The 16,005-nt window shown below is 35.4% G+C and overlaps 1 protein-coding gene across 1 annotated transcript in view; it reads left to right on the forward strand.

Moving 5' to 3' along the window:
- Nucleotides 1-3,818: 3,818 nt before the first annotated feature.
- The window catches only part of PLCE1 (phospholipase C epsilon 1), a 112,021-nt gene continuing 99,834 nt past the window's right edge, over nucleotides 3,819-16,005 (forward strand). The window contains exon 1 of the mRNA XM_053984320.1: nucleotides 3,819-5,021. Coding sequence (XP_053840295.1) covers nucleotides 3,834-5,021 — 1,188 coding nt within the window. The 5' untranslated portion in view covers nucleotides 3,819-3,833. The remainder of the gene's footprint in view (nucleotides 5,022-16,005) is intronic.

A 16,005-nucleotide genomic window follows, 5' to 3' on the forward strand; every position in this document is an offset into this window, starting at 1 on the left:
ATTCCTAATATTTTCTTTTCATAGAATATAGTGATCATGTGGCCCCAAAGTGAGTCAGTTTGTTTGGATGAAAAGAACACTTTTTTTGACTTATCAGCCGGGTGAATCAGTTCAACTCTGTGGATTCATGATCTCCAGATGAATGAGGTGGAGGGAATGGGAACTAAAAGAGAAGAGTGAGGAGAGGAGTAGGTCTGCCAGTTTTGGTGGCAGCTACCTGCTAGATTGACATAGCTGAAACATCACATTATGTTTGCAAATTGCAGAAATGTGTAAACCACATTAGGAAGCATTTTCTTCCCTTCCCCATGCTGCTCATTTTCTCACTTTTGCTATTGTTGCACATTAGTACAACCATGCTACGAATTAGATTAGGAAAATATTTTAGCTGTGAAGTAACTTGAGTAAAAAGATTCTTGAGATGGATCACATTTGCATTGCAGTCACATTGCAGTGATCACAAGAGGATGGGAACAGCTGGACATGCAGTGGGAGCTTCTTATGCAGACATTATTCTTGATGAATTGGATTTCGAACAGGCACAGATAGAGAAGAGTGATACTGATAGAGAAAATGGGTGAGGAGAGAATGGAGAGGTGTGTGGCCTCAGCAGCTGAGGAGATAGGTGACCAACAGAACCAGTGTTGAGGGAGATTTGAGATAATTTCTTGAGAAAGGAAAAAGGTCTGAGAGAAGCTGTTCGGGGAGGATGTGTGGAAACACTTTGGTGTAAGAGAGAGATTTGAAAATTATGGAGTAGGAAGGAAGACTTGAAAGATCAGTCTTAGTCTCTGAATGAGCTTTGTAGATAGTCAGGGATAGAAATGGGCTTCTGGTTTTAGTAAATTTCTACTTACAGAAGCAAATTAGTGATGTGATTATTTTCCTTTTTTAAAGTTTCTTCATAATAAACAACGTAATTTAAAGTCCACAGTCAATTTCATGATCTTAAAATCATTGTGAGATGTTAAAGTTGCATAATTATGTTGTCTTTTTGCACAGTAGAGTGGTATTTTGTAAGAGTTTCATTCAGCAACAGGTGTAATAAGAGGTATAATATTTGCAGTGACAATCCAATCCATTAATTTTTATTCTTGACTTAGGAGTAATACAGGGAGTACATTTATGTATGTATCATGGTGGCAGAAAAGATATATTAGTAGATTAAGACATTTTGATAGATCACAGAATTCTTTGGAAAATCAGTGCTGAAGACAGCTACTAATAGACATGTTTTATACCTTTTACAAAGAATTATTGTTACTTGATATAGCAAGAAAGAAACTAAAGAGATAAAGAAAAAAATCAGCTGCTTCTTCCTAAACCTTTCTCCTTTGATCAGCATCATCATATGTACGTTTGGACTGAAAGGCCAGTGGTTGCCAGAAAAAATGAGATTCATCAAGTGTGTAGTGTCAAAAAGCTGTCATCTGTCATCTGTGTATTTCAAGAGGAAGGACAGGGAAGAGGGATAGGAAATGGTAGAATAAGAAAATTGCTGAAGTGCTTTCCTTTTTTTGTGTGCATGGTGGTGGTAGTGTGGGGGTTTTTTTGTTCTTTTTAAAGTGAAATCATTGAGGTTGAGGAAAGCGGATTAAAATCAACTTCAGGGCACAGTTTAAAGGTAGAGGGACTACCAGAGAATGTAGACCTAAAAAATTGGATGAGTGTTGCCTTTTCATTGTATGTGCTCCTCAGCTGAGCTGTTGCAGTAAGTCATAGGGTGCTCTGTGGGCTGTGTTGGTAACATGACTCTGTCTTGAGACCCAAGCTCGCCACTCCATTGAACTACTGCCACCTCCTTCTACACAACTTTTGTATGAACTGGGGCTGTTATTTTCCTTTCTGGTGCTAAATCTGTCTAGTACAGGATCTGAGTTTACCACCTGGACTCTGCTCTGGCTGATCTGGCATGCATGTGTGCTTCGTCATGGGTGGAGAATGTAAAACTTGTGGCTCTTTGTTCTCTCTGTCACTTTCCTTTGTGACTGTCCCTGTTGTTGAACCAGTAAAATTGAAACCTTGATTGAAGTATGAAATTGCATTTTTTTCCACGTACTTGTGGTAGTTACTGTATGAAGAAAATAGCGCTGTTCCTGCCCTAGCGAACTTTTAAGCCACAAATTTGTAGCAAAATGTAACTTCTCTTAAATTTGTTTTTCCCTTTTTTTTGTGAACCGCCCACTCTGTCAAAAATGATACATGTAGTTACACTTATGAATTTGATTTGGTCGGAAAAATGGGATGTCAAATATCCCGTGAACTAATGAGTGTGTTTACCTTTTGCTTTGTGCCAGACTGCTTTTGGATGAAGGTTAGTAATAAATAAAAATGAAAGCTGACATTCTAAAATGGATTAAAATAAAATTGTTAATCATAATTACTTGAGAAAAGTATCAGAACAGATTTTACACTTAAAACTAATCATTAAGCTTTCCTGCTTTTTATGCCTCCCATAATTTCTAATTCTATTCACTATAGATGATTTAATTATTATATGTAGCTGAAACAGTGATTACATCATTTGCCTTAGTTTTCTGCTGTTTTTTGCTGTTGAAGCTTTAAAGTTTTGGGGTTTTTTTTGCTTGTTTCTATTGAATTTGGAATGTTCTAGTAAATGTATGCCTTAATATAACTGCCTACATTTTCCAGTTTTAATAATACATGTTATGCTTTTCAGTGGTAAATGCGATAAATAGACGTATAAGTGCATTTGTTTAATTCACCATGATTTATCTAGGCAAGTCTCTTTTAGTCTTCTGTTTCCTTTTTTGAGCTGTCTGTAACCTCATATTTTCTGATTCCAAGCTTTGCTTCTACTAAGCTGCTTGCAGGAAAATAGCTGAGAATTAATGACAATGTTGAAATGCAGGTTAACTCTTTAGCTTAAGGTGTACAAGTAAAGGAGTCAGAAGATTATTTCAGTTTTAGTCTGATCTGTCTTCATGCTTTTTCAGTTGTAAACTTGTGGCAAAAAATACTATGTTTTCTTCATGATTTCAAGGAAAGCAAAAACCATGTAACACCAAAACAATTGTAGTTGTAGTTCTGAACAGGAAAAGAATTCTTTTAAAAGACAGTGTAGATTTAAAAGTGAATGTGTTCTTCAAAATGTTTTATCCTGGCTATGAGTCAGAAAAAATATGGAAAATACATTTTCTTTTTTCCCTTTTTATTTATGTGTTCAATTTCAATGTTACAGCTTCAGAATAATTAGTTTTCTGCAGTCATGTAGCTTTCCATAGTGAAGTGGAGAAAGCTATTTAAATATGTAAAACATGACAGTGATGTTCCAAAATTCTTCTATGAAATTTTAAGACAGATTTAAATGTGAATTTTGGTATTCTCTAGGTCTCAACTTGCGTTGTTGTGTTTTTATTTGTGATGGTGGATTTTGTGCCATGGATGCTGTTCAATATATCTATATATGTCTTTTCTTTACAGAAAACCAATTTTTGGAGTGCCCTGTGGGGAGATGCGTCTGTGACATGGAGTTTGTGTTTGGTCATCTACAATCTGAGGCAACAGCATGTGGGCTCTCTATGATAGAAGAATTAATTGTGGAGATAATAATAAGGAGCTGGTTTAAAAATGTTAGTGTCTCATGCCAGTAATCCAAGTTTGGGAAAGCCTAGCAGCCCAAGAGTAAAAAAAATTACTTTTTTGTAAACATCGGTGCAAAAAGAACAAGCAGTCAATATATATTTCACCATGTGTTCCCTGATTCTTTAGCACTGAATCTTTCATTACACTGAAATCATGGTATGAGGAGTGGTGGAGAAGGTCCTCCCCCCACCCCCAGCACACATCCAGCAACTAGAGACTGTGTCAAGATGACCTCTGAGGAGATGACAGCGTCTGTTCTCCTCTCTGTGGTACAGGGTAAAGTGATAGCTGCCCAGTCAGCTGGAGATGAAAATACTGAAAATGCTTTGGACACCAGTGTTATAAGAAGACATACAGCCAGTTCGGGAAGGCAAACCACACACAATCTGTCTTACTTACACAGACTTGAAGAAGAAAGTCTTCAGGGCTCAGTGCCCAAAATATTCCCTCTGGCCAAAGAACAACTGGCTAACGACAAGAGTAATGAAAATTTCTGGGAGAGGAACAGCTCCATCTCTGATTCAGTGGAATTTCTTAACATTAACTGTAACATTGTACAGAAAAACTACAAAAGCAATATCTCCTGCAGCCAGTTGTATCAATCGTGTGCTCCTTTAGCAGGGGAAGAGGCATGCCTGGAAACTGGAATTCCTGTTTCGCTGGAAAGAGCCATGCTTGCTGAAATTCAGCTGAAAATGAATGGACCTTCATTAAGAAGCCAGACAGCAGTAAATAAGAATGACAGCAGTGATCCTGATAAAGTGGCCTTTTTTCACTTACATTGTGCTAGTGAAAGGAATATATCAAAGGCTTTGTGTGGTTTACACAACAGCTTCATTTTGGATGACTGCTTACAGCCCATGAGTGATGGTGATGGTAACACCACTGGTTCCCCAGCCTGCACTTGCAGCATAATGCAGCTGACACATAATTGTGAGAATAAAAATGGACAGCAGTTGTATGAAGATGCTTTAAGGGATAAGTACTTATGTCTGGAAAGAGCACCACAAAAGGTTAAAGTGGCGTGCTCAGGACACAACTTCTGTGGAAATAACTTTACTGGAAGAATGCCCTCAAAGCCCTTTCTGAGCCATTTTGAAGACTGCAATGATAACTGTGAAGAAGAGATGGAAGAGGATTTTTTTAGAAACAAAAAGGAACGTTCTACATTATTAATAAGACGTTTCTGTAAAAACGATAAAGAGGTTAAAAAATCAGTTTATACTGGAACAAGAGCAATTTTTAGGACTTTACCATTGGGCCACATAGGAACTGTTGCTTGGAATTACGTTGAGCAAAGGAGAAACAACAGTGGCATGAAACTTTCTAGGATTACAACAGAACAGTTAACTATAATTCAGTCCCTAATAAAATGGAAATTTAATTCCTATCCTGAGAAGTCTTTATGGTATGAGGTAAGCTTTTCATAGTGTTTTTTGAGTTTTGGGTTTTTTTTGTTTCCTTGTTTGTTTTGATAGCGTGATGACCTTCCCATTAAAAAAGTACCTTCAACTAGTAAATACTTAGTACCACTGAATGGGATATTTGACTTATCCACATTGAACAACCTTATGCTGAACACTGCTTTTCAGAAAAATGTATTGTTGTCCTCTAAAATTCTTTTGGTTTAAAATAGATATGTGGTAAATATGTCTATAAGTGTATAAAATCTATACATATATATGTATATACATATATATCAGTATAAAATGTGTATAGGTAAATATTTGTACCTAGATTTATGTATACATTTATTTCTTGATAAATATTCTTTGCATTTAAGAATATAACACAGCTATATACAGAATAAGAAGATATATGCATTTTATAGATATTTATATTTTAAATAGAAAAGGTATGTAACATACATTTACATTTTTCCATATATATGATAGGGTTATAATTATATCTTATAGCTCTACGCATTTTAATATATATAGCATATGTATTATACGTATATAATATGCATATACGTATATGTATGTATAAATATTTGATGGATATATTAAAGATATAGTTGTTCCATAAATGTAATAATAGCATTATATATGAGAGTATTAGATTACAGTAAAAAAATTGTTGCTCAGGAAAAGAAAGCATAGTATTTCCCCAAGTTAAGGTATTTCTATTTCTGTTACACCTATTTTACAATAACAAAACAAGTAATACTTGAATAATATACATTAATATGCTGATACTGCCCTGGTTTGTGTTCTCTTAAGTTACATAATGCAAGAAATTCTAAGTTTAGAATGAAATCATGAATGCATAAATTATTATTACATAAATTACATAGCACATTCTTAATATATTATTTTAAATAGTAAAATATTTTCTGTGCTGGTAGAAATTAAATAGTTGTTAATGCAATCTATAAAAGATTTTGACAACTGATTACTGAGCTTAGCTAAGAAAGGAGCTGTAATTTTTCTCAGTTAAAATGTATGAATAAGCTCAAGGGAGGGGAAAATAATCACGGTAAAGGAGTGTGTTGTCATATAAGCTATGCTTATAAATTGGTCCTGAATAAATGGAAATATCTTCTTCTCAAGGAAATTTCTAGCACTTATGGGTCAGAGTCTTCAATAACTTTCAGTAGGACTGAAATGGAGGAAAACTTACATATGTGGAGTCGTAGAATCATCTATCATTTACATTCATGTAAAATCACAGAATCCTACCGTAAAATTGATCAAACAAATATGAAATTTTGTCAGTGGTAAGGGAAGAGAGGACTCTATGTCTCCATGACAGTTGTGCTCTCCTGTAATATCCTCATGTCCTTCTAGAAATTAGTATTTTTCCATTTAAATAGTTAATTGAAGAATTCTATAGACTTATGTTTGTCAGGTTTTTTACCAGGTTGCAGAGCTTTGTGGTACTGTTGATTATCGTGAAATTCACTGGTCCGTGGAAGTACAAACTTGCTGGGACAGCAGATGCAGTGGAAGAGTGTGTGATCATTGTCCCACAAAGGGGTGAATATAATACTGTGGGTTTACTTAACATGGTGTATGTGTGGTACATTTAAGTGTCATTGTAAGCATCATTTTAAGTTTTACGGGGGAGAGATGGGACAGTGTTTTGTAGCTGAGATAGCTGAAGGATGTGTTTATATTTCTTCATTGGTCATTTCCAATTGGACATGAGTTCCTTAACTTTTATCATGCTTGACTGTTTAACCACTTTCCACTACCACTGTATAATACTGAATGTACAGTATTTTTGGGGTGGGAGAGCTTTAATTTGAAGATTTTTTGTAGTCTATATATATGAACTCAGAAACAAAAGCAATAAGTATTCACTGAATAATTACTTAAGTAGAAAACATTCTGTCTACAAGTCAGCAAAAGATAAAGAGGCACTGTAAAGCACTTTGCAGAACTACAATGCACAGAATGTTTTCCTCAGTTTTCTGACCATAACACATGGTCAGAAAAAACTTAAAACCACATGTTTCTAAGTCTTTCTTTATCCAAATGGACACTAAATCTGTTTTTCTTCTTATCAACCTCTGGTATAATCTCCTTATGTACAACATGCATCAAGTTCTCTTAGCATTGTTTTCTTGTTATTTTAGTGTTGAATATTGTTTCTGCAATAATATTTGTATGTGTTTATGGCTTATATTTTTAGCATTATAGATGGATTTACATAAACATAGAAATTAACTTAATGGATGTGACAAATATATGGACCTATTGAGCATATGCACTGGGTTAAAATAATTTAATGAATTATGGGCATTTGTAGGAATCTTTCATGGAAATAATCAAAGGAAGAAGGAAAAAGTAGTAAATGAATGTGGTAATTTGTTCTTCCTTTCCCCTTATCTCACCCTTTGAGCATGCATTCTGTTTGGAACAGCTAAGTGAACAGTAGTTCTGTTCTTCAAGAGGAAAAAAAAAAGTTGGAGAAATTAAGTTTTCATAGCAGTACTGGTGTAACATGGAACAATAGAGACCTTTATGTTTTAAAGTAGGAAAATGTGGGTCTTATTTGTGCATATCCCTTACATAAAAATTCTAGCTTTAATAAAGGAAAGGCACTGAACTGTCATTTGTTTAAGTGAGTTTTTCTTTTTTCTTCCTTTACATAGGGAGGTGGTACTAAGGATTTGCACTATATAGAAAATACATGATGTTATATTTTTCTTCATGTAGCATATTATTACTGTTTATAGGTATTTCACATGCAGATTTAGACTCCTCTGGATTTAATGGATGTGTTGTATGAAGAGAGAAGATCTTTATCTTGAATATTTTTTCTAATTTTACACTTAGTTTTTGTAGCTAAATACAGTGCAGCATTTACCCTTATCAGACGGGTGTGTGTAACATGGCTGTTGTATCTGTTCAGGAGACATCTGCTTGTCTGTGTTGGAACAGTGCAAGCCCCTCACATCAGTACATATTAAGGGAGTCACAAGTGCGAAGAGTTTGCCATAAAGCAGATCATGAGAGTGCAGGCTCTGCTGTTGGCTTTGCTTGGACAGGTATCCACTGCTTGGGTTCAGCTCAGCTGCACCATGTTAGCAATCTGACTCATTCCCAGAGTCAGAGTTTCTGGGATCTGTGGGATGTAAGGCTCACAGAGCTGAAATACACTTTGTTTTTTGCTGATATGATGGTGGTTTTGCCGTGGTGGTAAAGTAATGTGACAAAAGTAAACCTGTCCACCATTGACTAAGATAAGAAATCTGGGCAGCTCACTAGACTTTCACAGAGTGATACTCTCGAGCTATGTAAGTGACCTCAAGATCTGCAGATGACAGCTGCAACAACATAGTTGCAGAGCATAATAGCGAAATTCTTTTGTTAAGCTTATTTTGTAGGCGTCAGTACTATCTTTGCTGTGTCATTACATTCCTGGTGCCAGCAGTTTGAGCTTTAAGAAGCAAGAACTCTGCTGCCTTGCTCAACTCTGCTCAGATAGAAGTTAGCACTCTAATATACACGGCATTCTTCATAGTTGCTAAGGCACTACTAAAATGCCAACTAGTAATTAGGCAACAATTAAAGAAAATATTAATTGTCCCACATCTGTTCCCATGGAGAATAGTGATTCTATAATAGATTTATCTTGTGGGAATTTTTTGTAATTCATGTTATGATTTGGTATAGTAGTTCAGCATTTGTTAGCATCAGGCTTTTGGCATTTTTTCCCCTGTAGTGTCCATGGTGTTTTTATGACTCATGTGTTAAATGAATGTAATGCAAGGATTTGTGATATGCATGGCTAATGTAAGGAGTCCTATGTTAAGATTTCTTTATTTCCATAAAGTTGAACTATAATCAGTTGGTGGTAACTGTTAACAAAAAGTTAAGGAGAGAAAAAAGATTTGGAGGTAAAAAGTGTTTATTTTTTGTAGAAATTTTATAAAAATCTATATTCTAGAATTTTTATTAATGTGGAATCTAAAATAGTCATCTTGGATAATATTTTTTTAAAAATAGAGCTAGGCACAAGTTGTTTTCTGTTTAATAGATAGTCTTTTAATTGTTGTTTATAATTGATTTTTAATTCTTAATAGATTCTTAACTACAGTAAATATTTTGTAATTAATATAAATATTGATTTTAATTTTGAACCTGTAGAGAGGGCTCAGTTCCCTCCCTCTGCTGTCCTCCTCCCTTCCAGAGCTGTATCAGCAATTCTAATCAGTGCATGCTTTTGTGACATTTCTGAAAATACAGACAGATTGAGTATTTCACTATCAGTCACGGAAATAATGTCTGCTTAGGCTGTTTCAACAACAGTTGCACTGACCAAATGCAGGAGCTTGTTACTGCAAATGCCAACACATTATTAACAAAGGAAGGGTTAGTAGTGCTCTGTGTGTGTAAGAACACTTTTTGGTTGTTTTTCTCAGGTGTTGAGTTAATTGTAACCTTTAATTGTCAATATTTTGTCAGAATTAAGAGTGTAACCCTCTTTTATATCTAGTAGTGTCTTGGAAGATAGACTGTTCCAATGTATTCAAAACATAATTTTTGTAATGAAGAGGCCCATGTTGATTCTTAAGAAGTGAAGAAAAACTTGAAAGTTTTCTTCTGTGCTAGTATTGATAAGCAGCATAAGAGTCCCTGTTTATGTGCTGTGTTTCAGTCCCATGACTGATCTGATTTATTAGACAGAAGGCTTGTGCAGTGTCCACATGAAATCACCTGGACATGAGTCTTATTAGTAAAGTTACTCTGCCAAACTCTGTGATATTCACAACCCACAAAGTAGCCAAAAAGATTAAATTATTACTGACATTCACTTCTGGATTGTTTTTAATTGTTTCTGTAGTAATTTCAGGTCTGGGTTTGCTGTCATACCATCTTTCTGTTAGAATTATGTGCTTTTCCCACAGTTTTTTACTTCTTGCTACATATTTTGAAAGATGGAATTCTCTAAATGGACTTCTACTCTCTTCCCTCACAGTTTTTCCCTGCATACCTGAAATGTAACATTGCTCTTCAGGCTAATATTTATGCTGTATTTGTACTTCTATTTAACAAAAAAAAAAAAAAAAAAAAAAAAAAGGCTACTTTGTGATTCTTTGGTGTGGACTACAGGCAGATTTGAGATTTTTCGCTTTCCATTTTGAAATAAAATTTCTAGTCTAGCATGCTGAAAGGAATTTACAGGAAATAATGACATAAAGCAAATAATCTGCAAGTGGTTGGAGTGTTTCTCCACTCTAACAATAATTTTTTCATCTGACTCTGCATGAGTATTTTGCCTGTTAAAATGCCATTGTGCTTTTTAGACATAAAAGTTTATTTACTTATGGTAAAGTAGTTGGTAGGTAAGAACAAACAGGTTTTTATTCTACCTGGACCCAGTATTTCTTGTTTCTTTGTTTGAAGAAAAAAGTTAATGAGCAAAATTGACTATTTGGAAAAAAATCAGGGAAGCAGGAGAACAGCCAAATAGGCATGAAATTATGTTTTCCCTTCAGTAAGTACTGTAAAAATAAATTGAACTTTTAAAAAATGAAGCTCTATACTTGTATTTGCTTTGGGTTGAGTTACTCCAGCTTTAAAGGCTAGCTTTAAAACCAGAAAATTGCCCTCTGTCTGTAGAAGTCATTTTACTGCCATAATGTGATAGGGTTTTAGCTAAATCGTTTAATATTTTGTATTATTTTACAGTTGCCTTATACCTTTAACAATATTGGGCCAAATTATGAACAATAAGTTTTAGCTGTGACCACACTTAGGTATTTAGAGCCAATAGTGTGGGAGTCTTGGCAAGAGCATTATATTATGCTTTCAGTTTTTCCACATTTTCTGACTTTCCTTTTAGTGACTGTTCATTAACTGTAAAGAAGCATGAAGGTCTGGTTTAGAAAGTCTCCCTGCAGCATATTAAAGGGTTCATATTAGAGTGTTAGAGTTGGACACTTTTCTAAATTCTTTCTCAGTTGGAACTAAGTTATCTCCATTACCTGTATGAGCTGTTGAAAAGTCGGGTTGTTTACTCTGGTGTAAGTTAATAAAAACTGTGCCATATAAACATGACTCTGTTGGTGAGTGAATAATTAAAATCTGAATTTATGAGATTTCATATACTTTTTAATTTATCTTGCTTTTCTACAATCTTTCAGAATCTTTAAAATTTTTTTTCTAAAATGAAATAAGCTTCCCTTGACAGTAATTGGTAGGCATATACCTTACCAGTATGATATTTCAAGAACAACTTAGAGGAAAAATGTCTACTGAAGAATTTTACTTGCCACAATATCTAAGGCATCCTCCATGAGATAGGAGGCTATTTGATTCTTCTGTGTGTGAAAAGTGATTGGATAATGCACAGTTATGAACCCTCTGGTCATGAAATTTTCTTGAAAATGTGGACTAGTGGTGACCTAAAAGTCAAAATAACAATTGAACATTTTACAGCCATTAAGCACTGCCCAAGTATGTATGAGCTGGACTGAGGAGTGACAGGGGGCTCTGAGGGTGCTTCCACACCAGTCAAAGCTAATGACACCAGAGCAGCCCTGGAACCAGGGTGACTCAGGGCAGTGTGACAGCACACAGCCTTCATCAGGAATGCTGCAAGTGGGGCAGTGCTGGAAAATAACATTTAGCCCTGAATTTGTAGCCACTTTTTTCTTTTTTTTTTTTTTTAATTTTTGTTGTCCTTATAATTTCACTAGACAATGATACAGTTAGACGCTTTTATTTCCCTGTAAAACACACGTATCAGACAGTGCTTCTATTGTCTTGCAAATTGTGTGAAAGTAAAAGTTTGTTTAATATTTTCAACTGTAACCAGATACTTTAATTTTTGAACTGAGATTGAAGACTTGCTTTTGGTATAGAAAATACTGAAAGATTGAGACCTACAGAGAAGGTTGCTGTGATAGCACAGAAGCATGCAAAAGCAATGAAAAAGTTTATTTTTGTCTTGAAATCAGCACCTGCACTTGTTGCAGGACTCTGAATATTCTATTGAACTCTTAGCTTTTCCAGTAACTCTAATGCCTGTTGAGTGTTGCTACCATTTGGACTTTGAATCCACAGTAAAATAATGTAATCTTCTTTTAAGGTGATTAAAAGTGATTGTTATGTACTGGTTATTTTCATGCTAGTCTCTCAACACTGTAAATATTGTTTTGGAGCAATCAGAATGGATACAGACCTTCATTAGTAAATAGTGGACAAAACAAAGGATGCATTATTAGCTGCTCTAGTTTCATGTTACAGCAATCATTGTTCTTAGAGTGTTTAGGAATTCCCTTCAAGTATTAGAGAATGGGTGAAATCCTGGTCATACTGTAATCTGTTTAAAATCTCCTATTGGGATAATGTTACTTGGAGGGAGAAAAAGAAGCATGTGCAGAATGAAGCTATTGGGTTCATGTGAACCATAGTTTTATGTCAAATGTTTATGTCAAATGTTTTAAGAGACAGGCATGTGCCAAGATGACAGACAAGCTTAGATTAAGCACTTTAAAAACTATAGTTTTAAACTAAAAATATTCCCTATATAAATATGTGTAATGCATTGTAATAAAACTCAGGTGGGATCATTAACTTAATAAATAAAACTTTCCTCAGTCCCCATCAGTTGCTTATGCTGTTTTTTATTGTTCATGTTATCACACTGCTTGGAAGCCCTGCTTCTGGACTTGAATCTGTGTCCTAGCTGTTTTACAAACAAGTGATGATCTCATCTGTTCTCTAGACTTAGAGGCAGTTAGTTGTTAGTGAGCTCACTCAGAGTTTGGAGAAGATAAACGTCTCCCAAATACTCTCCATATGCTGTGGCTAAATTTCCTTTTATCCTCAGCAAGCTCAGTAGCTGTGTGCTGCACTGTAGTCTGCAGAAGAGACATATCCTGTAAGTTTCCAGTGAAGGGGAGGGGTGGAAACTCACCTCCAAATTTACCTACTAGTTATTAATATTAGGGAATTTTAGAGTTATGAGCATAAGAGCAAAGAAAAACCCAAGTTTTTAATAAAAATGTATATAACCAATCAACTATTAACTACTTCTAGGCTGAATAATAGTTTGAATGATAATTCTGAAAGGTTTGTGTTTCAGCAAAAACGTAAGAATGTATCCGAGGCCTGGAGAATTACTCTAAATGTGATTTTGTGTTAGATCAAGAAATATACTCCAGAGAGCAAGCTGTCCTCAATCTCCTGTTTTAAATTAGGAGTTTATCTTGAGTAACTTTGCAGACTTAGAGCATCCTGCAGCATGCTTGAGGCCATTGTAATTCTGACCCTTGCATATGTGAGATTTTTCTACTTTATATAAGCACATTGCTGTTGTCATGGGAGCTGTAACATTGGACTTCCTGTCTGTTGTTTGCAATCTTGGGATTGCACTGGTGGCTTGTGTATGTCAATGTATGTATTTTTAAAGGAAAACATGTTATTTCATGAGCATTCAGAATATTTCTCTTTTAGGAAAGTAACTTGTGTTCTGGGTTACCTCTGTGTCCTTTTGAAACTTACCTTACTTCAAATACAGTCAGGGGGAACTACAAGAGTGCAAAACCTTTTGCTATGTGAACATTTAATTGAGATGTAGTGATTTGCTGTCAGCATAAAGGAATAGACCATAAAATAGTCTATTCACACCAAGTCACTCAACAGGGTTGGGGCTGCAGAAAAGATAGAGGTTATCTATAAGCATGAAGTATAACGTGAACCATATTTAACAGCAGTGTATTAATTTTCTTATATTCTGTAAGTCCAGAAATAGAGGGGGTTTGTTTCCTTTTTTTTTAATTGTTTTTCTTAACCAACAGACTGTTATTTGTTAATAAATGTCTATCCAGACATTTATGATAGTTTGAATGCATTTGAGCAACAAAGTTCTTTCATCTTTAGCGGGCATTTGTGAATCATTACATATGTAATGTAGCTTGCACAGTGTTTCTTTGCAGTTGGTTTGTAAAAACTGCAAATCCAGCCTTTGTATATGATGGTCACTTTTGAGTCATATTTTTTCTAGTTTTGAATAAATTTCTCATCACATGTTGGTTTTGACCAGCTGTTTCCTGTTTTTTCTCCCAGTGGTTCAGCTGCTGAGGAGATAAATGCATCAGTGGTTTCTTTCAGAATTAAATTAACTTTATAAAATTATGGAAGAGTACAGCAAATATGTTGGACACCATTACAAGTATGAAGTTATGCTGAAATTAAAGAGATGAAGTACTCTTTGCTATACCTAAATGTTTCATATACTAGAGGGCTTTTGCTACACCAGGAACTCACTTGATATAGAAGAATTAATCCAGCATCGGAAACACGAGGGTAAAGCTTTGTGTGGGGAATTTGGGTGTGCATGACGGAATTTTTCAAGCAGTTCCAAGTTTTTGTGTTTGCATGAGGATATTTTGATTTATCTGGTATATGATCTACATAATTACCTGACCATTACATCATACTTGTCCTTTTCTGCCACCCCCCAGGTTTTGGACTGCTTTGGACAGATAATAGGTTCATTTTTGTAATCATACAAATAATTTTGGAGTTTTAAAACTGAGTTTGATATATGTTTTCAGAATAAAGCAGGGCTGGTGTATCAAGGAAGACAGGGAATAATTGGTATATTACCTCCCTGTTAGAACTGGCTTTTTCAGTATACTTTGTTTTTGTTTTGTTCATGGTGAACTGACTCTGTATCCACATAGAGAGCAGCTGTGGTTTGTCCTTGCTTCAGACGTCTTTCTTCAGGACCTTTGAATGACTTAGTTGCTAACCCAAAAGGTGTTTATATAGATAATAATGAAAATATTGCTCCCTATCTTCAGATTTGAAGTAATTTCTGTGTAAGATTGTGGAAGGATCACCTGTTGCCCCATTTTTTTTGGTTCTGGAGTAGCAGGCTGTTCTGTGGCATCCAGCCGCACCTGTCCCTTGTGCTGTTTTAGTCCTCCCCGGAAAGCTGAGCGGTCAGATTTTATTTAGTCTGCACCCTCTGGCACGATAGAAAAGCACACAGAGACAGTTGGTAGCATGTCTTCTCCCATGGTCAGTCCCCTGGATTGATGGCTTTAAATATTCTTTACTGTTAGGTCACTGAATTTCTTACCAGTGAGCAGCAGAGGAGGAGCTGGGTCTGTAGTGAAGGTCCCAGCTCCAGAACCTCAGAGCATGCATTTGCTCCCTTGGACAAGGTACCTCAATTGACTATTTTATTTACCCATTTGTAGGCCTTATTCCATTCCCATTTTCATGGCTCTGCAATCTTCTACACATGCCAGCCTTAACAGTATCAGTTAACATCCTCAGGATATAGTCCAGCTATTGCCATTTGAAAAAGTTTCACCACTGCAGTTTGCATTCTCTTCATTTCTCTATGGCTTTTCCAGGCTCCTTCTCCCCAGGTTGCTTTTGGTGGCTGACTCCAAGATCTGCTCTCTCTTTCAAGGCTTCCTGACCTTGGAAGTCTCCATGGGAATTCTCATTAAATTCAGTGATAGGAAGGGGGATGCATTTTCCGCTCTCCCTTGAAAGTTCTAGTTATTTATAACTCCTCCTAATAATTAGCTTTACTGTTTTTACATCAAGCCTATCAAATAGTTTTCTGATCTTGTCTTCTAATGCCATTCTTGAACTTACGTTCTACATGCTTACTATTCCCTACACTGGTGATCTTTGTGGTGTCTCCTTTATTCTTCATTTTCTTTATAGAGGGAAAGAATTTTGCAATATATTTTTCTTTAGTTCTCTACTATTAGATAGTACTTTTTTGTAATATTCACAATCTAAGTTCAGCCAAGTCTAGTACTTAAGGCTGAAATTCTTTCGTCATGAATTTGTGTGGTCTTAATGGGCATTCCTACTTATGTAAGTCCAGCTTTGTGGAGCTCAAATTCCATGCGGCAACTGTCCCATTTTTAGCTATTATATTTCAGCTCAAAATTTTATTTTGTCCTCTTTT

Source organism: Vidua macroura, chromosome 8 (genome assembly GCF_024509145.1).
Source record: "Vidua macroura isolate BioBank_ID:100142 chromosome 8, ASM2450914v1, whole genome shotgun sequence".
Taxonomy (NCBI): domain Eukaryota; kingdom Metazoa; phylum Chordata; class Aves; order Passeriformes; family Viduidae; genus Vidua; species Vidua macroura.